Consider the following 22,757-nt stretch of genomic DNA (forward strand, 5'->3'; position numbering starts at 1 on the left):
TGATTTTATTTGTATTATTATTATAATCTTTTTGCCTACGTTCTGTGTGAAATTCCACCCGCTAAATGCATCCAACATGTCAGTAACACAGCATTTGTTGAAATGTGCAGTGTCATCAGATCTGTCTGGTTGGTGGTGACTGTGTCAGGCACTGCTGCAAAACAGGTTGGTTCAATGAGCGCACACACATTCACTGCTAGATCACAGCCCACTGACATTTGAGAGCACTTCCTGATTTACATACACATTACAAACATTTGGGACGGGATCAAGGAATCAAAAATTACAGTTCTGTATTAACATTCATCACAAATCTCAAATGGACGCAAATAAGTGAAGGTCAAGACAATTTGTGGCGCTGAGCATAATTATTATTCTGAAAAAAAAAACTTTGAAACATTCACATGAATTCTCCTAGTGAAATTAATAAGTCACCTTCAGTAAGATGTTTCATCAGATTCAAAGTACTTTTCACATACATGCTTCTCATCTTTGTGGAGTAAAGTCACACTTTGGACCTTGTCCTCCTCTCCACTGTCTCCTTGGCAGTGTGGCCTCATACAACGGTCAGAAAAACATACTGCTATTGACAAAAGCAATTGATAAGCACACAGTTTGGATTGGACAAACTGTTTTTAGATGTTACATTCCTGGATGGCTCATGCAGAGTGAATAAGGTGAATGATGTGCAAACCTGCGACTGAAGGTCCACTTGTGTGCTGATTTTCAACTTTGGTCAAAAAGCGCTGGACAGAACTTTGCCATTAGAATTATGCACTGACCTTGGAAAATATGTTGATAAAGAAAACCCCCAACTCAACTCAAGCTGTTGAACTTTGTTCTAAGCGATCATGCCAATCCTGTGTGTGAGTGTCTAAATGTACACCAATCCTTGACATTTCACTTTCAAACCATTAAAACCAAAGTAACTTCACTTCCTCTGTGCGTTACCACAAGACACTTTCCATAAAGACAAGGTCAGCTGTGTGGACCAAACTGTCCTTCTGTCCCCCTGTCACTATCCCATCCTGCCGCCCTGTGGCCAAGCAACTGCAGCGCTATATTTGTCCCTCAGTAGTACCCGTAGATTTACGAGCAACTCTTACGTGTATCTGCGCGTTCAACGGAAGTGTCCCAGCAAACAGCTGCCCATGAACCTGTCGATCTACACTTCCGCACATCTTATTGTTTTGCGATAAACCACTGATGTATTCAATAGAGGATGTCGTCCGACTTAACTGCAGAACATCACCAACGTCACCCCGTCATGGACAGTGAGGCAGGCGTCACCTCCTTCTGCCAGGGAGGCGAGTGGGGTAAGTTAGGTGGTCGTTCGCTTCTAGAAAGAACCTTTCAAGGAATAAGATGCCGTCTTGTCGACTAGCTAACTTTAAATATCGGCTTGTATTTCGTCTACTGTTTTAAGAGGGATACATTTACCTGAGAAGTGACTTGTGAGCCCCAACCTTCTGTTTGGCTATCGAGTTAGCATTGGTTAGCTTTAGCTGACGTCATGATTTCATCTCCTCATGATGTAAATGTTAACATAACATTTGAATAATAATGATACTGAGCTTCAAACATAAAATATTCTCAGGTTTGAGAATTATATACATATCTATAATAATAATTATTGTCATTATAAAAACGACTATAATATCATTGTCATTATTATTAGTGATCTCCTTGTTTTGTTGTTGGTGTGATTTAACATGTGGCTGTAGAGAGATTTAGATTTAGATATTCAATTAGTAGTTGTTTCAGATATTCTATTGCTAAAATTCAAAGTTTCAACTTGTGCCTGTCATCACAGACATTGGCCTTTTTGATGAACTTGACAGCCTGGGAGATGCAGATGATTTGCTGGAGGCCCTTGAGAATGTTGGATATGTGAGTACCTCTTCCTCAATAAACCGAAGAATTAACTTGGAAACAGCACCCAGCAGGAATCCTCATAAGAAGATATTTTCTTGTAATTGGGGTGAAGAGAGAGAAACAGGTACATACTGTAAACAGCCCCCCACATCTAATATGGATCACAGCATGCACACTGTAAGATGTGGGGAAACGTGGGGTTTCTAGCTCATTGTCTACACTCAGCAGGAGCTCGAGTGGGTTGTTCAGCAAACAGTAGTGTTCTTCATGAAGTGTCCTTGAGCAAGACATTGGACCCTGAATTGCTCTTTATGCTGCATCAGACTGAATGTGATTGTAAATGGATAAAGTAATTTGAGTTCCATTAAAAGTGAAAAGATTTATAAAAGTGGTATCAAATGTGGACATTTACAATTAACCTCAAGAGAGTGATATTCTTTTATTTACCGTATAATGAAATCCACTATAATTATTTGTCATCTCAGATCAGTGAGGTACCAGATCTTGACTTTGATATCGACATACCTCCATGGAATGATGTTGGCAGACCCTGCATAGGTACAGAAACACTGTTTTTTTGGTTTGTCCCTATTTGAATTTGACGTTTTATAGAATAAACTTTTGCATAGTCAAATGGCTGCTGAAACAGATATAAACAAACTAATTTGAATGTTTGAATTCTTTTTTGACGACATACTGTCAGGCATTATAGAGTTATTTGGATGTTAATATTTTGGGTTACGCATCAGTCAGCCACCTTTTTGTAAACTGAAATAATAATGAAATAATAATAATGTTTATCGAATTATTTGTTCAGTTTAACGTCTGCGTAGGTACATGATGCAGCACACCCAGGGATATCATCAACCCTTCATCTGTAAGACTGCATATGGCGTATTAGTCCTTTTTTTCATCTTTGTCCTTGTGCATCCAGATGGCGAGGTGAGTGTGGACTCTGTCTCACCCACTCACACTCTGAGCTCTGCCGCCTCCCCTACCTCCATGGAAGCATTGTCTCCATACTCCTTACAAGTAAGACACGTCTTTGCCTTTCACTCAGTGGCTTTTAAAGTATGTTTCCAACACAATTCCCTTTGCCATTGGTTCTGAGAATTTTCATACAGAACATGTGTTTGCAGTTTGGAAGAGAAAGCTTCATCCAGATGGTGTCTTCCTCCCTTTGTCCATACTGTGTACATTTGTGCACTCAAGTCACTTGAGGCAGTTATTAACAACAGCCTTAAACACCTTGTCAAATTAATCATTTGCTGTTCATATGAGCTGTGCCACACATCCTCCTTAAGGAAGTTGTGGACAAGCTCAACTGTATTAGCATAATTTAGAAGGCAGCTGTTTTCACAGTGTGTCAAAACAAGGACGTGGTTGCATCTTTCACATCTTTTATCTGCTGAGTGCTAATGCCCCGACTGAGACAGTGTTTGAACGTTGTCAAGGACGTTTGATCAGTGTTTTTGTTGTATGTCACTGCATGACTGCATATAATGCAAACAAAGTTAATTGTGCTTTGTCTGTTTGAAAATTGCAAAATTGGACATTTCTTTGACACGACCCCCTGGTTACTCTTGATATCACAGGAAAGATACAGTAGGTTGACCAGATTTTGAACCTGAATCTTTTTTCAATCATCCAGGATGAGTCTCTGTCACCGCAGTCACAGCCCTCTCCAATGTCAGTATGTTCCGAGTCCAGTGGCTTTTCAGAAGTCTCTTCCCCAGCTAAAAAAGTTTCAAAGAGTAGTAGCCAGACCGCTAGAGGTAAGGAAGCCTTTACCACACTCATTCAACTGTCATCTATTTTTGATCTTTGGGGTAATTCAGAACCACATTTGGGGTTTGCAGAATTCTTCAATGTGATCAGCAAAACAAAGGAGATATTATGTTTTTGTTGGCGTTCGGAAAGCAGTCGCCTTAAAAAGAATCATTTTCAGCTCTCTGTGCATTTGCAATAAACTCTCTTATCTTCCTCCATCTGCCTCTCTCCCCTGATGCACACACGCACACGCCAGCTAAACCATCCCAGCCGGTGAAGAGGCCCATTCAGCTGAGCTCAAAGGTTTCCATACAGCCCAAACCAGTGATTACAGCCGTACCCTTGGCTCACACAGCCCCTCCCCTGCAGACAAAGACCATTATCATCCAACCTCTTCAGACCACTGTGATGCCTGTGGTCAAGCCAGCCCCCATCAGCATTCAACCAGCGCCCCCTCCAGGTCAGTAAATTCAAACACATTGCTCCACATCAACGTGGATTGCATCAGCCCAGTGTGTTTAGTATATTTAAACATGACAGGACACAACCAGGGTGATCTGTTTGACATCAAATAATTCTCACTTCATTCAAATGTAACGTCGACACAGAATACATCATTTTTGATGAGGAACTTTATTTTTGGTGGTAGTGAAATGACTCTCTAGTAACGCCAGCAGATGGCGCTGTAATCCTATTTTTTGCGTCCATGTTATCTTTTGTCTTCACGGCCTCTCTTACCTGTTAAGTCAGGCAAATAACACACGAAATTAGTCAGGAAGCAGTTGTAATCATATATATATTTTACAAAAAAAGGCTGCACAGGAACAAATTGAGCTTCTAGAAGCAACCATCATACACATCTAACCAGCAGAGTAAGTTCTGAATGTGTGATACCTTCACATAAGCATTCAGTTATGTCTGGGCCATGGGGTGGTTGCCATGTATTTCAAGTCATTATTGCTGTTGTTTTGTGGGTTGGCCTCTCCGTTTTACCAATCTGTGCTTTACATCAGCAGCACCTAGGCCAACGTAAATACTTATGTCACTGCCTGGGACCCCAGTGGGTGGAGAAACTAACATGAATGTCAACTTGGCCCTTCTGTCTCCTGCCTGGTAATGGCCCCATGAAGTCAAGTTTGTCTAAGTCAAGTTCCCTTCGTCACAGTTCAAGGAGTGAGGTTCCTCACGTTGTGAATGACCAGATTTCTTAAAGCGTTGGGATTCTTTGTGATGTTCACAATGAAGCTTGGGCACAAGAAGGTACGGCTGTAGCTGAGGAGTGGCCCAGTCACTCAAGGGGAATGGTGGGCTTCAAAAATGAACTCTGTACAGCGTTTGTGATTTTTGAGCTTCTGTCAGTGTCCTCCTTTCAGGCTATAATCCTTTAAAACTGAGCACACGTGCATGTTTATGTGTGTTTATGCACGTAAAAAAAAACGTGCACACCTCTCAGTTTGGAATGTGGAAGTTTTAAGACCACGGGTCAAGATAGTAAACATCTCTTCCACCTGTACTTTAAACACAGTTAGTCCTGTTAAATCCACAGGGTTAATGTAGGTCACCAGTGGTGAAGGGGGTTCCTGGGGCTGGAAGCAGCTGGACGGGGCTCTTCTGCCTCAGAAGACTTGTACTGTGGAATACTAGCTTACATGTTTTTGATTTAAATGCACAAGAATAATATCAAAGAACCCCAGTTAATCCTAATCATGCCCTTGAAAAGGGATGGTGGGTATATTAAGCATGTCATTTCCTGTCCCTTTCTTAGGTTGTTCCATAGTTCTGTCTCAGCCAAGTCAGCTGCTACAGATCAAGACACCACAGTCTGTCACTGGCAACGTGGTCACCGTACCAGCACTGACCCAGGACAGGCCCGTCCCAACTCCTCCACCGGTGGTCTCCGTCACACTCCGAAGCCCCTCTTCAGACGACGACGTGAGTCCTCTCTCATTTCTCATGTCTCGTCATTTTCATGTGTTCATGTCCAGGTCAGATATGAGAAATGATTTGGCCTTTTGAGTTAATAATGAATGATTTAGTGGCGGTGGTAAATGGAAGGTGTGTTTGTGGTGTCTGCGTGTGCGCTCACTTCTCCAGTGTGTGTTTTGTGTTGTGATTCACCCAGTTCATATTTAGAGGCTCAGAAATGTCGGGCAGACCCAAAGCTGTGTGTTGATCTCCTCTGCCTCGACCAGTTGGGGTGAAACAAAGAGAGACGGGGAGATGAGTGGAGAGATGTACAGGGAGGTTTGCATTCATTTGGACTGCAACCATTCTTTTTAGGAATCTGTTCTGTTACATTATCATCTATTCCGTACTCTTTCCCTCGCAAGCTCCTAAGTACATAACTGTTCATAAGTAATAGAATGAAATATAAAGAATAAGACTTGATGTAACTGAATCATCAAGAGTGTAAAATGAAAACTATGATACAATCTCTGAAGCTCGCATGCAGCCACAAACAAGCCACACATGATCATTACTGGTCTGTGCTGTGCGTACACGTGGGGTTTAGGTATCTGGAGCGACAGATGTGTTATGTAATTGTCCAGAAGGCTGTAGTTTTCTATGACATTCTCCATGGGAAGGGTGGATCCCTCTCTGTGTGTGTGTGTGTGTGTGTGCGCACACAGACTGCTGACCATTGTGTATTCTTATTCTCACACACCAGCAGCTCCTTCCGAGGTCTATGCAGTGGCATGCACACAATGGGTATATTAGGTTGGACAACTGCTGCACAGCCGTTGAACGAAAAAGTACTGCAGTTGGAACTGGTTCTGCAGAAAGTGCATAAAGTCCCGGTTTTTTCATTAAAGTACTTATGGTTGGAATTATAATTCTCTGTATCCAACTTTGAGACACACTGCTGTAATGGATAAATACTAAAGATCCTGGATGGATCTAGTCTGTGATGTTGTTGCCTGTCGTTTCCAGTCCTCCTCATTGTTTCTGGTAAAACCCGTGACTTAAAACAACATCAGTGTTATTTCAGGCTTTGATTTTCCAGCACAGCAGTCCCTGGTGGTTCATTCTTGTCTAAACTTTATGAGTTAAGAAACGTGTTCTCACTCCTATTGTCTCGTTCTTTCCTGTGAACCACACCCCCCGTATTCATTGTTTCTGATTTGCTCCTCAGCATGGTATAGAAGTGCCTCATCACACACACAAGGGGCTTTTTGAATGCTGATGCTGTGCATCATAAATCCTCTGCAGTGATTTCTGTGCTGACACTGTGAAGACGACAAAAAATATATGGACACATTTCAGTCTTCATCTCAAAATAGTAATCACCAGGTGGCTCTGATGCATTACCAGTGGACCTGAAAAAAACATTACCTCATTACCTCATATCAGCATGTTTGGTCAGTTTAGTGATTAAACCCAACTGAACCCCCACACCCCACCCCACCCCCCCGGTATCTGTTGTTTTAGAAAAGGTAATGATTGACCTGTGGCCGTTAAAACACTTGTCCAATTAACATGGATATAATGGAGTCTGAGAAGTAGTTTTTGTTCCAGACTTCGAGTGCAATGTTGAGGAATTCCAATCCCCAGAGGCCAAACCAAATAGGCCTCTCAGCCATTTGTAAAGCAAACTGAGTCAATAAAGTTAACAATAGGTGGATGAAGTGGTGGTACTACCCAGAATAGGATGTGGTTCTTGGAGTGGAGTATCCTCCATCAGCTATGCAGGAATGAATAGTGATAGAGGAACTACTGTCATCAGTTTTGATTCGGGTCCACTGCCCACCAGGAAACTCTTGGGTCTGTGAGCTTGTGTTGATCCGCTGCAGCTGTCTTCACTTAACAACCTCTGTTCTGTGGCTGAGCTCCGTCTACAGCCAAATGCTTGAAGATGGCACGCTAGAGCCATGTGGTATGGGGCATGTTGTATCTGTACGTGTGTGTCTGTTGCATACAGTGCAGCATCTTGGCCTCATTGGGTTATATAAGCACGGCCGTTCAGCGGCTGCCGACAATTACATGCTCCAGACAGGTGTTGTGCAACACGAAGCATTTGCGACAGCTGTAAACAGCCATCAGGGATTGGATCACTGTAATTTAATGGTCTACTTTGCCATCGGTGTGTGTGTGTGTGTGTGTGTGTGTGTGTGTGTGTTCAACAACCATATATGCGACAAACGCACTAAGTCAGTTAGTTGAATGAACTGAGGATGGCACCATAAAACTGTTGTATTTCGCCCACATCGGTTGACCCATGACAAGTGGACCACAACGACTGGTGTTTATGACTGCCAATAAAATCAGGACGAAGCAGTCTGATAGGTCACTGTGGCCCTTTTGGAGTTGAGTGGAGCTGTATAGTTCACCTATGGATAGATAGATACTTCATCGTAACGCTTGGGCGATAGTAAGCCAAAGCTTTGGTTTTTTTTCTTATCACTTACATTTGCCATTTTTAAGCAGGGAATTTATTTCTTATTCACAAAATGTAGTTTGTATATCATCTGTACAACTACATCTATTTAATACTAAAGGACTTGTGTTTGCATCTGACCCACCACGTCTCATTTGGAGCTGTTTCTACAGATAGGAGGATTCTACACGTTGACTTTTCCCACCAGTATGTTGTGTCACTGCTAGGCCATTAACCATTCAAGTGGGTTTTCAGAAATGTCACAATCGTATTTTACCTCCTGTCCCACACTTTCCTTCTGAGCCTTAGCCTCGCTGCGGTATCAGTGTGAAGTTCCCCCTTTCCACTCCCTGGTAACTGCTTATTTGCAGTGTTCCCAGGCTCCGTCTTGTGGCAAGTCTCCAAGAGCAGAGCTGGGAGACGGGAGTTTCTCAGGAGACAGCAGACAAATACTGGGCTCCAAATACCCTCATCACCAGTGGGGCCATTAGGCCTCGGATCATAGAGGCTTACCCCAGGGATGGTGTTTGTGTTAGGAGTGGGGGCCGTTGGGGCCTGGAAGGACAGTGAAGGTGTTGGCCCCTTCTCTGTTTATCCAGTCACTTGTTTGTTCTTTTACACTTGTTTTTGCTGAAAATGCCAAATACTGTTGGATTATTGATTTACGGCATTTGTCTGGCTCGAATTAGAGCCTTTTGACGTTGGCTGTACCGTTTTCGATGTGCAGACCTGTACCAAACACAGTACCCTGGTGTCTGCGTGTCTCTGATGTGAACACAGTGACACACTCCATGAACACATCCGTCTTCACATAGAGGCACGGCAGATGACCTCCACAACCTCTGAGGATCGGAGCGGAAGTCTTCTCCAACGGAAGCTCGACTGCGAGAACCAAAGGGCTCTTTGGGGGTTAAAGGGCGTGATTTTTGTTTTTCCCCCTCGGAAGTGGGGCTGAGGTTAACGAATGTCATGACAGACATGTTGAACACGTCTCATATTATTCCCTCACCACAGCAAGATGTTGAGAATAACAAAGTGAAACCTGACTTTTATGTCACGTTCCCTTCCGTTTGTGCCTGAACTCGGTTTTTGTTTCCTGTTTTTAGTCACCTGTCGTCCCACTCTGTTCTATGTACCAAAACATCCTGTGTCAGAAAGATGGCATAGCTCGGATTCTCGAAATGTGGCATCAAGGAGTATAACCAACATAATTAATCAAAGCTGACTGCAAGTTTTTAGAAGGAGATCATAAAGAAATCAAGTCATTATCGAAACAGACCCTGAGAATGTAGATTAACAGCTGCATGTGTAATTCACTGCCTTCGTTCAGTTTCCTGTTTCCATAGGTGTCCCCCAAACACATCCAGATGTGAGCAGATGTGCGGTGCGACGTGTAACAACACCAACTTGGTTAAGTGTTATCCTTATGTCGTTTTTCTGTCTCACCAAAGGCAAAGTTTTCCCAGAGGCAGCAGCGCATGATAAAGAATCGCGAGTCAGCGTCCTTATCTCGGAAAAAGAAGAAAGAGTACATGCTGTCGCTGGAGGCTCGTCTGAAAATGGCACTGTCTGAGAACGAGGTGCTGAAGAGTGAGAACGGCCATCTGAAGAGGCAGCTGGAGGGCCTGCTCAGTGAGGTGAGCAGCGAGCAAGAGGGGAAGTCGTCCTCAAGTGGGGAGGATATGGACTTATTTTTGTATTTACAACATGAGACTCCTTTTCCCTGCAGAATACTGTGCTGAAAGCAACGTCCCCCAAGAGGAGAGCTGTGTGTCTCATGGTGGTCTTGGTTTTTCTTGTGCTGAATGTGGGACCACTGAGGTAAGCGTGCAGCGCTGAACAATGACTCACACTCTGTAAATCTGTAAATGTCAACACAGAAATTCTGTTTGGTGTCCTTTGGCTAAAATTTAGTCGAAAGGAAATAATGAAAAACAATATTTCTGGTAACAGTTTACCAGTTTATTGTACACGCACAATCTTATTTTTTTGGCCAGGGTGGGGGTGGGGGGTGCGGGGTAGCCTGACTCATTGTGGGAATCATGCTTCTCCAATATATTTTGTGTTTTGAAATCATGGCACAAGATAGATGGCACAGTTAAACGAATCACTACTCTTTTAAATTCGTAGAAGATGTTTAGTGACGACTTCCCTGGTTTTAGGGTGGAGAATACATATGTTGTTTCTGGTGCAGGCACAGTGACACATGATGTATGGAAAAGGGTAATATTAAATGATCTCAGATATATATCGACACGGTCAGTTTGTAATGGAGAGAAAGGGGAGCGACTGGACATTGTAAGTATGCTTGTGATCCTAGAAAAAGAGACAATTGTACCCCAGTGTCCTAAGTTCAAACCTCACAGGCTGACTATGACACAAGTGAACCAGGTGATGACGTGAACCCATTGTAGACAACCAAAGCACAAAGTGGTACAATGACAAACAACGTAATGCCCTTAATGTAGGACTGTCTTTTCATCCTGAAGTTAGTCTCTGTGATGAATAATCCATCCCTGCTGCATCATTCTTTTGTGTTCACTCCATTGCTCTGATGTTGATGTCAGAGTTTATAGAACTTTGTGACTGATGGGTTAAAGCAACTGTTTTATTATACACAGTTACTACTTGCAAATGTAGGATGAAAAAAGAGTTCAAAAAAGATTTCAGGCTACAAAGTATAACTCCTATTTATGTAGTGGTTCTGGTTTCTGTTTAACAGTTGTGACAGACAAGTTCTTCTCAATCACAAGGGAAAAGGAGCTTGATTCCACCAAGTCTGCGGCGGGTGGGATTGTGTGATTACACAAACGTACACTCAGTCCACCTCCAACAATAATAGCAGATTTTGTGTTCTCATGTTGGAAAAATGTTTGTTTTCTCCCAAGTATAACTTTGTCTACAACGATGCAGGCCTCTAACAATGTTGGATCTTTGGATGTGATAATAATCTGCTTGTGCTGGGAATGAACACTTTCAGTTTGTGGGTTGTGAGATTTGTTCTCCAGTGCAGTCGTATGAGTCCATTTCATGGGTCCTTATGTTTGTGCCCATCTGTTAGTTTGAGTGACTCGTGTGATATCGACTGTAGTACTGGTAGTACTCTGTATGTGTGTTTGAGTCTGATAGTATCTGGGAGCGTTGCCTCGGGAATGTTGCGGTCAGATCTCTTTGAAATGAAAATGCCACCCAGTGAGGTCGGGTTACAATGTATAAATACTCTTTTTTTGTCCTTGTGTGTGTGTGCCCCAGTGTACTTTGGGTTATACAGTCTAAATCACAGTTCACCACCCTGTACGTAGGTTGGGGACCACGTGGTATTCAGCTTTCATTTCAGTCCAGCACCACGTTCCTCAAGTCTCCTGATTGAACCTAACTTGTGTCTTTGGATGCCTTTTGTTTCTTCAGACAGTTTCAGGGTGGCTCTGGCTCCGGGCTGGAGGTTGAGTCCATGCATCCCAGCAGCAGACACCTGCTGGCTTTCACCTCTGAGACGAACTCTGAGGCCGCGATGGGCCCTGAACCTCTCAGCAGTGGTCGAACCGAGGTGGCTGACAGGTAGTGAGCTCCACCCAGAGACACACACACACACACACACACACAATATCCCTGGACCAGGATGCACCTGTACTGAGTCTCATCCTCACCTGGTCCGGCACGTGTAAATACGCATGCTGGAACGTTCTGGACATTGCCAGACGTTGTGTTATGAGTAACAAGGTGGGAAACTGGGGTCAGGGCTTGTTTGACATCTAGCTTGATATCACCTTATTTTTCCAAAGGTTATATATTTTTCTTCCTTTTTTTGAAATGCTAAAGAGGCCCACCGGTCTCATTTGTAAATTGCAAAACTAACATACTTGTTTGGGTCATTACCTGCACCCCCACATGCTGCAAACTATGTTTTGCAAGGTGGTCAGAGAGTTTTTAATGCGGTTGCCCGTATGTGGTGTCAGATGGGTAATTCAAAGCATTCATCTGTAGTATCAGGTCTCCTCGCAGGACTAAACCAACACAGGCAGGAAGGAACACATTAGCCGTTCCAACGAGGTGACAGCACCAAACTGTACAGGATGACGAGGAGATACGCAACCCAATCTCTAGGTGGGCCTGAACAGGAAGGCCCCTCACGTAGACGTATGACCCTGTGTACGTGATGTGACATGTTGTTTGGTGGAAGCCATTTCCACAGCGTTTAGAGGCGACTTGGTCAAACGTTGGCTCCGATCAGGGACACCCACGGTGAGGGTTTACATCACTGGCACAGGGTTTGGTAACGAGGTTCCTCAGGGTGATTAACATCTGTAGACAGTTTACATCAGCACCTCAACGAATGTAATCATTCACTCACAGGGAGGTGGAACATTTATCCTTAAAGGTACAGTAGCATCCGAGTGGTAAAGTCCCACAATGCTGTCTGTTGTCATTCATTAACGGTTCAACAGTTTGGTCTTCTACATCAGGGATGTACATGTACAGCTAAATCCTCTCCTGAGGATCATTTGTAGGACATCAAGGCATTTTACTTATTCGTTACACTACAATGGAATCACTTACCGATCCTTTGTGTAAGTCCTACAACCTACAACTTACACAAAGTCGGACTTGGCTGGGTGAGAATGTGTTCATACAAAACTTATCTTTCTCATTTGAGTGCGTGCAAAGAGCCATCAGCTGGATCCGCTTCAAATCACGTGAGCTGTGTGAATTCTGTGAGCAGAGAAGGCAGCATCCCTTGTCAGATTTTATGTTAAAGAGCTCTTTGCATGAAATGAAATACTAGAGGTCCAGTATTTGATTCAGACTTGAGCTGTAACTGTAATATTGACAGCATTTTTGAATGTGACGTGTATGTTTTAATAAGTGTAAGTAATGGGTCTGACTCAGGTACTTAAAGGGTTGTAATAGGGGACAAATGTTCAGGCCTCTGATGTCTGTCCTGGTCCTTGCCCATGTATATTGGCCAATGGAAGCTCTGCCATCTCTGCACATGTTAACCATCAAAACGTAATCCATAAAATTCTTTAGTAACTCATAAACTGTAATAAAAACAGAATTGCACCCACGCTCAGACCATTCTCTTCTATTATTGGCGTCCTCCATGTTGGCCAGTTCACTATGGGTGTCAGGGCATGCAGCCACATTGGCTCTCACTTCAATGTGCACATGTGGAGGGAGTGTTCAGCACATTGTTGATATATGGGACAGTAAATGTGTGAATTTGACTTTTGTAGCTCTGTGGATAAGGCCCTGATGGTGGTGAAGGATCCCGTCTTCTTCAGGCCACCCCCGCCCTGCCAGCCTCCTGTCAACAGGACCAAGTGCATTGAGTAAGTGATGAAGGTGTGACCCTCTGTACGTATTCTCCTCCCCAATCAGACCACGAATGGAAGAATTTTAAAACATCATCAAACTTAATATGCATTTAAATAGAACCAGACTTTGATTGGCAGGTTGGCCCATGAGCTGAGGGGTTGGGTCCACCGTCATGAAGTGCAACAGACCAAATCCAGACGTGTGATTAACAGTCACAAAGCCACAAGGACCATTCTGGTATGTCACAGACGGATGATTTGGAAAAGATGAAACTATTCACGGGCTGTGTGAGGATGGATGTAGCACATGGTACCCAGGATCTCACACTTCACTTGCATTTGATGCCTGTATCGTAGTTTCGAGGGGTTTTACAGACCTCTCACCTTCCCCTTTTCCTCCACTCCACTTTCTCGTTCATTGGGCGGAGTTGAATACTTTAGCCCTGAGAACGTAAACACAACAGGATTAGTGCCCTCTGCTCTTTTTTCCAAAATCTGTCAGTAACTCCGATCTGCCAAGACAACACTCACTTGGTCTATACCATGTCCCAAACTGGTATAAGTGTGTGTACTTACTACTACTACTTGTCGACATTTTATCAGAACATCTCCCCAGTATTTTAAGATAACACTCCCCAACGTGACTGTATAACACACCATGGCACAATGACGTGTTTCCCCGAACAACACACGTTCAAAGGTTGTAACATTTATAAAACACGTGGTTTATCTGGAGAAAACCTTGATACTTGAATGCATTCGATGTTCATCTAACTATTTGTAAAGGGGGTGAAATGTTTTATTTAGTTGTACAGTAGTGTTGCTCAGACTTCCGCTCCTCTCTGTAATTGGAAGTTAAAATGTGTTGTAGCAGCTCTACTCTTTTTTTCCTCTCCTAATAGAAAACAGGGAACAAGGATGCAGAGAGTGCCCAGATTGTGACGGTCCAATACACCAAAACCACTGAGGAGAAGTAAGTGGAGGACTGAGATAGTATATTTGTCTCACATTCACACAAATCAAATCATTGAACCAAAATGAATTTTCTGCTGTAACTAGTCTGAACGCCATCTCCACAAGGGCAGTTACACGTCCTGGAGTCAGGAAGGTCTTCCTTTTTTCCCTCTGTGACTTGAAAGATGCAGACTTTATTGTGAGTGATGTTTGAGTACCTTAGTATCTGAGTCACCTTTTCATGACTCCATTATCTGAAGCAACTGTAAACATATTGGTATTTGACTACTGCTGGTCTGTGAAGTAGCTCTGAAACGGGATACAGTTTCTGTTTCTTTTACCTTTTTTGGAAATTCTCCCCTTTTTACAATTTCACCAACTGATTTTAAAAGGCATCCCTAGTCCACTGCTTTAAGGGTTCAAGGATCGGTCAGAACTTCTCTGCTGGAAGTGCACTGTGTAGTTAGGATGAGACATGTTTGTTGCGGCTCCTCCCCTCCTTGTTTTAAACCTGTGTAGGAAATATGAAGGACAACAGGTTCCAACAACAAGAATAATCTGATCTACACTTGTCTGAGCTGTCTGAACTCATTGTCTGACCAACGTTGACGCACCCTTTGAGTGTAACTGGACAATTCGACTGAGATGAAATGTCGTAGTAGTAGTAGGAGGAGAGTGTCACTGTGTCTGTAATGTCAGGTGTATAAAAAGGTGTTTATGTCAATTTAATAGTTACAGAGGCACAGGTGACTAGAATTCAGGCATAAAATATCCAAATGGAATTTCCAATTTGAAAACACCCATTAAGGTTGACCTTGTTTTCAGCCTCATTCTTTTAACTATCACGTGTTTTTCTTCCAAAGGAATCCTGGTAATGAGTTGCAGGTATACTACGCACCCCATAACACCTACAGCGACTTCTTTGACGAGATCAATCGCCGTGGTGACACATTCTACGTAGTGTCTTTCCGCAGGGTAAGTTTCAACCTGTTGGTGCATGATTGTGTTCTGACCAAAGCAACGGTTACGACCCCCAAACAAAAACATCACGACTCATCTTAAAATTAGGAACTGTTTTCACAGCTTTTCACAGTGTTTTTGTCTTCCTCTCAGTCTGGTCATAAAGCATGGTGGGACGAATGTATGAATCATAAATAGTGTGTCGTAGGTCTGTGTTGTAGCAGGAAAGTTCAATGTAAAAAGAATGTGGGGGAAGGGGTGAAATGGGTGTAACCCCACCCCCACCTAACCCCACCCCCACCGTCCAGTCCTGTTTCCTTGCTTCATTTGCAGTCATCAAGACCGTGTTTCTGGCTTTTCGACATGAGCAGTTCATTATTAATGTGCTTGGACTTTATTCCTCTGCCCATTTTCCATTTGAGGCTCTAGGCCTGTCATTATTTTTCCCATTCGAAATGATTCATCTTGGAAATCCCATCAGGAATTCTTTGATTAGTTTGGGTATATTATACTGTCCTTTCTTTCCTGTTCTTTCTTTCCTTTCTGTCCTTTCTAATTATATATATATTAATTATATATATAATTATATATATTTGTGCTAATTAAATAAGATTAATCACATGTGTACCTTAGTATGTGAGGTATTATCAGTATCATTGGTTGCCAGTGAACTGTATCAAGACGTCCAAAGCACTTTACCAAATCTCAGTACCACGTTTGGCTGGAACAGAAGAATATTTCCTGTTCCACCTGACATGTTTTCGTTCTCTAGACATTGTTGGCCTCGCAAAAATCCTCAGGATTTCTCGACTGGGATGGGAATTTTGAAGCTTATGTCAAAGATCAAGACCTCTTGTCACAAAGGTCCGCCTCTCAGTTGGCATGGTGACAACCGGGACAATAATAACAATGTACCAGAGCTGAGAGCCCGTACGGGTCAAGGAGCTGTCCCTTCATCTCTAGCAGCTTTGGTGTTTTGTGGGCAGTGAGGTTAGTTATCAGTTATCATCAGATTGATGCGATTAGAACTTTAATATACATTCAGCCAGTTGCCTGGTTGTGTCTGACCTGATGAAGAGCTTGCAGTACTGTGTCAGGTTGAATACAAAAGACAAAGAAGACTTTTTTCATACCAAGAGACAAATGTTTCATTAAAATAATAAACAGTATTATTTCTTGATATTTCTGTTCAGAGCTCCTTGGTTTTGTCAAGTTGGTTTCCGAGAAGAGTCTGTTCATTAGATGTTAAATGTCCTCTTGGCCTGGTTTTACTGTAGAGGACTGTGAAAACTCCCAACTTGGGAATGGAATTTGTTCAGGTTTTAATCAGATCACTTCCACTCTCTTGAAGTTTAAACCTCCGCCAGCTTGAGGTCACTCTTTAGTTGTTCTGCAGTGGTCGAGGTTACTTGAAGCCCTAGGCAGATCCGTAACCACCTGTGGCTTTGTGTAAGTGTGAAATGAGCATGAGGTGATGGAAAACATAACAAGACCAACAAGGAGGAAATATGGAACTGTTCACGTCTTTTTGTACTCTTGCTTTACTTTGTGTGTTGTTGTAGCCCCTGTGGCTTTATGTAAGTACACTGAGGTAGACGCATGGAAACACGGTCTGCTTTCGCTGTGGACCGTGTCCTGTAAGTGTCAAAGAAAATTCACCTGTTGTCATGGCAGCTGCAGCTGTTTGTCATCTTGACAAGTCCGCTGGTCCGTGATGATGAGCAGAAATGTAGTTGGTTTTCTCCCAACCTCCCCACCCCCCGCCCCACTGACACCATCAAGGCAACGTAAATACCTGCACATGAGTATTCCCTTAGCGGCTCAAAGACATTTGTGCCGTGCCAGGAGCTCATACCGCTGGGAGAATAAATATTGAACAGGTTTTACTCAGTAAATAGATTTCTAACGGGGCTATTGACGTGAAATTGACACCAGGTGTCCGTATCAACCATGTTAATCAAACATACACGTCGATAAATGAAGTTAGGAGTAAAAAAGTGAAACGACACAGGGGAGACGTATGAATACAATTAATAAAAAGTATACTTAATACTTTGTCCCTTCCTGTATGGAGCAACTAGTCACATGCATTGTTCAGATGTGATTTTGACCTGTTCTTCCACTGAAATATTAAAGGTTCTGTGGTCTTTTATGAACTCTGACCTTCAGTTCTTCCCATCGATTTTCAGTTGAATCCAACTCAGGTGACTGGCTGACAGATGTCAGCAGGTTTCTTGTGTTTCCTCGGTTTCCATGCAGCTCCTTTTCTCCATGTGCTCAACAATTATTCCCTGTGTCATTTCACTTTATCACACATAACTTCATTTGCGGTTTATACACGTCTGATGTCTTTGTATGTGTGGATTCCTTGAGTTGTTACTGACATCTGGTGACAATTTCACGTCAGTGGACCCCTTTAGATATATATCTCATGATGAAAATGTTGGACGCCTTCAGGACCTATTTTCCCCCGCTGTATCTGTCAGACTAAACCCAGGTTCTGGTAATGAGTAGACCAACATTTGTGGGCAAACAGTAAAACAAGACGACAATAAACTGATCTCCAAAATGCAGCAAATAAAAATAAATGTAAAGTGTAAGAAAATAAAAGGAGCTTCGTGCAAACAGATTTGATCTCTTGTCAAGAATAACCTCAGTCATCATTTCATCGTGCTCGTCGTCCTTTGACCTTAAACATCTGTGGATAAACCTGAAGACCAACGTGTGTTCCAGAGTACAAAGCAGCAACTACCTCATACTCTGTGTCTAGAAGTGTATCATGCTGTTTATTTCTCCTCCCCCCTCTCTTTTGACTGAAGTCGCCATTCATCTGTGTATCTGCTTTCATGCTAAAAGACTTTGCAGTGTTTTTTTCCTGTCCTACCACTGTAATTCCTTCCATAAATTCAAACCAAAATCCTGGCCTGTCATCACTTTTAACACGGCTCATTTTTCATCTCACCCAAGCCAAGTGCCACAAATCATGTTTTTAGTTCAGCTTCTGATGAGAAAAGCCCCTGTAATATCCCTCTTCATTCTTCAAAGGATTGGTTATTTCATAATTCTACAATTGGATTTCTTGTAGTCGTTGGCTTGTGATTTCCACACAACTGACAACAATTATTCCAGTTGGGAAGTTGAAGTGTTTAATCCGGTACCAGCTGCATTATGAAATCAGATAAAACTTTGTCTCCTTAGTTGTAGAAAAGCATTTATTTGTAGCATGTCTAACTGGAGCCCTTTGCTGGAACGAACAGTTCAGTTAACATGAATGTTCACGGAGATTATACTTCTCGATTTTGGTCGACTTACAGAGATGCATGCTTGTTGTGACAGTTCTTTGTTAACATCTGGCAAATATTCAGAGCCCACTATTTTTTACAGCAACAAAATGAGTTTCAATTTCCTTCTTTATTCTCAGGACCATCTCCTACTTCCTGCACCACCACAATAAAGGAAGTCGGCCCAAAATGTCTTTGGTGTTGCCAGCGATGAACGTAAACGGTAAGATCAGCACAGGACACAACAGCTGGAGAGGACGGTCACTCAACAGAAACAGATCTAAAAACACGTCTCCCCACAAGAATGCATCACAGGAAAAGCTCTATCTGACCCAAAACAGACCACTCCACAACACAACATCACAGGAAAAGCTCCATCTGACCCAAACAGACCACTCCACAACACAACATCAGCCTGCAGACTGATCCGTTTTCATCCATTTGTGTTGGCTCTTCACTTCTACTTTCTCGCCCCAGATCTTTTCGCTCTCCTTCCTTGTGCTGTTCTCTTCCTTTCCTTTCAGATCCCTTTTGTCATGGCCTTCAGCCTCTGATTATACTCTCAGTTGTATTTAGCAGTTCTGCGACGTGGCTGCACAGCTGCTGTCCAAACCACACACAGACACCAGCTAAAAAAATTGCTTATTCAATGTTGTCATTTCCTTTTGCCCCCCCCTTTTTTTTTCTTTCACTCAAAATAATTTTAGCAGAGGTCTGAAATTTGTATAATTGAAAGAATAAGATGAAAACGTGTCTTAGGATAATAATAATACTATTATGAGAGCAATATATGAAAGTATTTATGAGGCCACTCTTAAAAAACAAAAACAGATTGGTTGAATTGTTGACTTTACATCCACCCCCCTGACAGCCAACGGTCTTCCATTTTTGTGAGTTCATGTGAGGAGGTGTTAAGTTACATATTAAATCTGCATCACTTTTCGAATAGTAACATTTTTGACCTTTCTTACCACAAAAAATACACCAATGTCTTTGTGTGTGTTGGAAATCAATGATCACATGTGGAGCGGTCCAATCCTGCAGATTACTGGATCCATTTCCAGATTATTATTAAAATCCCTCTAAAACCACATGGGAACAGGGTCTACCCTCCAGCTGCCTCAACAAAGTTCACTCAGATACGCTGAAAGAAGTAAAAAAAAAAAAAAAAAAAAAAAACATTCAGGGACTTGGAAATCATTTCACCCGTCGATGACTTGTTGACAAAGATTTATGGGAACGACAGCCTTCTGGATCCTTCTGTGTATTCTGCAGCACGTTGACAAAAAGGAGAAGACAAGTGAGAGGCTACTTGAGTCTGTTTAACTAGACTTTGTCTCTTGATAATTGACAATGAATAGAAGTATTAAAGGACTGCCGGGTTCAGCTGGGGCACGTTATGTGAAAACACACTCAGTCCTTTTCGTGAGTACGATTCAGTGACACCTGAGTGAGAGGATGTCATCCTTTAATGACTACGATGATGTATGGTGATGAGTTTCAAGGTCTTAATGATGAATCCAAAAATCCCCCTCGTGTTGCCGACCACTAGAGTCCAAAGTGCGTGGCCTACTGGTTGAAGAAGGTCTCAGCTGCTGCAGCTTTGCACACCTGCACGCAAGGCCCAGTTGTGCAGCTGTGGTTGATGTGTTTATGTCAAGGAAATGAGACGTATGTTCCTTCCAGAGGTCACACTGTACCGTTGTCATGTGTTTTCTTCATGTCAACTCGACAATGAGCTAACGTGCCAGGCATGACGTGTTCAACAACCTCATCACTGTCAGACCTGTTACCACCACGCTGAGCAGTGGCCGGGTCCCGTCTGCTCGCAGCACACGGCCTGCTAGTGAAAAAGCAAACGACTTTACCACAAAGAAATGACCTGCTCACATTCTCGATTTCTGTCTTGTTTGGTGCGATGAATTCCTCCTGTTTTCAGGTACACCGCTGTGCCTCAGTATCTGAAGACCAACATTTGGTTGTCATTGTTTTCTCCCAGTGACTAAAGCGTGCACATGTTCTTGATTTCCATGAGCTCATCCAAGTCGTCCCTAGCGGTCTTAAGATCTGCTGGATTATCAGTACAATATTCCAAAAATAAGGTCGTCATCGACTTGAGTGGAAAGTAGCTTTTGTCCAAATCATCCCCAGTACAAAGGATTTCGAGGTGGCTTGATTTTCACCAAGCCTGCAGGACAAAGAACTGAGGGAAAACCACATGAAGGACAGTTAAGGCCATTTTATTTTTGTAAAATCCTAGTTCCCTCTGCTGCTCAGTCATCGCTGCATGTCCGTGTCAAATGATGAGATTTTTCACATCAGCTCTGAAGAGAATGAGTCAGTGTAATAGGACCTCTTGATTTAGCAGTGAGGACATCTCCTCTGTGGAAGGGTCAGGGGGTGGTTGAGATGAAGATTGATGAAGGTAAACATTGTTCTGGGTTGGTCTTGTCATGGAGGAATGTTAAGGTCCGTGCCGATCCCGTTGACCCATTGACAGCAGTAAAGAGGGAAACCCAAGCCCTCCTTTTCAGCTAATTGCTGAAATGACCAAACAAAGGTGCCATTCATTCATTCCTCTATGGGTGTCGATTTGCTGTGTATTTGAATTCTAAGTCGGCTACATGTTGCTGAGTCATACAGAGATGACCTGATGCTAATTTAGCCCAAATGCATGCAGAGAAGTTTCAGTTCCAGATGCCACACAGCGAAGGAGGGTGGTGAATCTGGAGTAACTCAACACCCGCTATCCTCCTCCTCTGTACATGTGAAGCCCCATGTGTCGCACAGATGACAGTCTCCAAGTAGCATTTCTCATCCATGTTGTCTCTGTTCGAAACAGTGAAGTAAGTGCAGTACATATTTTTCGGGGCGAGCCCATGATCATTCTTTCCAGCTCCTTGTTGCTGCTCTCCATTAGGAATGCCTTCCTTCTCCAGTCACCAAATGGTTTTCATCTGGGGGAGGTGGATGACTGTGAATCTGGGATTCTTTTTTTTTTTTTTGGGACTGCCTTGGTCAATAACTGAACATTGACGTTGGAGACTTTGATGTAAGCCATAGTCTGTGTCTGCCACGCTGCATGCGCACGGTTCAGGGGTTCTGTTAAAGTTACTTGACCTTGGCCTTTAATCTGAAAAACGTATCTGACTGAGTCGCGGCTCCTTACAAGGACTCAACGGTGTGTTTATTTAATGATTCTGTGAGTTTGAAAGCAGCTCAATCAAGTGTAAGCGACAGTGTTTGGAGTGGAGGAATGTTTCACAGATGACCTCATGTACAGGTGAACTGACTGAGGGAGAAGCTCTACAGTCTATTTATTCTGGTCAGAGTTTGTGCAGAGTTTGTGCTCTGGAGCTCTGGAGGCAGCTTTCACTGCGAGTTCAAGGTAGAGCTCTGCACCACTGAATGAGCTCAGCTCAGATTTTCCTACTTCTCTAATCTAAACAGAACATCTGCACTAGTGCTCTGGAATAGAGTGACTATCCCTCGCTTTTCAAAATAAAGTTTCAGCTTGAGTAAGTTAGACTGTGTCAGTGATCTCATTTTGTAGTTTTTATTGGCGGTGAGATTCTTAACTTCATTTTGTAATGGTGAAACATTGCATCTGTTGTGCGCAAAACAGTTAGAATCTAATTTATAGGAAGTGAAGTCATGTAAATAAAAGGTCAGGATTCGTCGTGTTTTGATTGGCTGATTTGAGCTCTTATTTATACTGGTCGTGCATTTTATTGTAGTTGCAGAATTGCTTTCTTTTAGGAAGAATAAAAGGAAAAAAGGATCCTCATGAACACGTCCTCTAAGAGTTGGTGCCAATCTGGCTGGGCACCATCCTCCAGAGATGTATTCTCAGATTTCTCAGGTGTCTTTGTGCCAGAAGTCAGGCCTTTATCAGCACTCAGCAGCTCACTGTGTCACTGACAAACTCTGGAACATCTCCAGATGGCACCAGTAAAAAGCAGTAAAAGGAGACCACGAGCAGGACAGTGGACTTGGCAGCTTCTTCAAAGAACTGCTGTTTGAAGTTTGGCTGCATCCTCTACCACTGTTTAGGCCTGTCAGGAAGTAGGCTGAATAGAATTTAGACAATTATGTAATTTGGTGAAAGATTGATGGTGATGCTGTGAGGACTCAAATGAGGGTCTTGAGTTTGTAGACTCTGCAAATTACAGTGTAATTATTTCAATTAATGGGAAAATTTCCAAGTAATTATGGGCCCCAGTGACC

At 42.9% G+C, this 22,757-nt stretch overlaps 1 protein-coding gene across 1 annotated transcript; it reads left to right on the forward strand.

The window, feature by feature from the left end:
• Positions 1-1,222: 1,222 nt before the first annotated feature.
• LOC144740116 (cyclic AMP-dependent transcription factor ATF-6 alpha-like) lies at positions 1,223-18,753 on the forward strand (the record flags this gene model as incomplete). The annotated part of the gene is given in 16 exon segments (XM_078622995.1): positions 1,223-1,316; positions 1,814-1,890; positions 2,361-2,433; positions 2,810-2,907; positions 3,527-3,650; positions 3,902-4,105; positions 5,411-5,577; positions 9,472-9,657; positions 9,750-9,841; positions 11,429-11,578; positions 13,255-13,350; positions 13,474-13,573; positions 14,238-14,308; positions 15,153-15,264; positions 18,671-18,690; positions 18,692-18,753. Coding segments are annotated over 16 exon segments (1,726 nt in total), but the record flags the coding sequence as incomplete, so codon positions are not given.
• Between the last annotated feature and the right edge of the window lie 4,004 nt (positions 18,754-22,757).

This window comes from Lampetra planeri, unplaced genomic scaffold (genome assembly GCF_965212315.1).
Source record: "Lampetra planeri unplaced genomic scaffold, kcLamPlan1.2.h2 scaffold_1910, whole genome shotgun sequence".
NCBI classification, from domain to species: domain Eukaryota; kingdom Metazoa; phylum Chordata; class Hyperoartia; order Petromyzontiformes; family Petromyzontidae; genus Lampetra; species Lampetra planeri.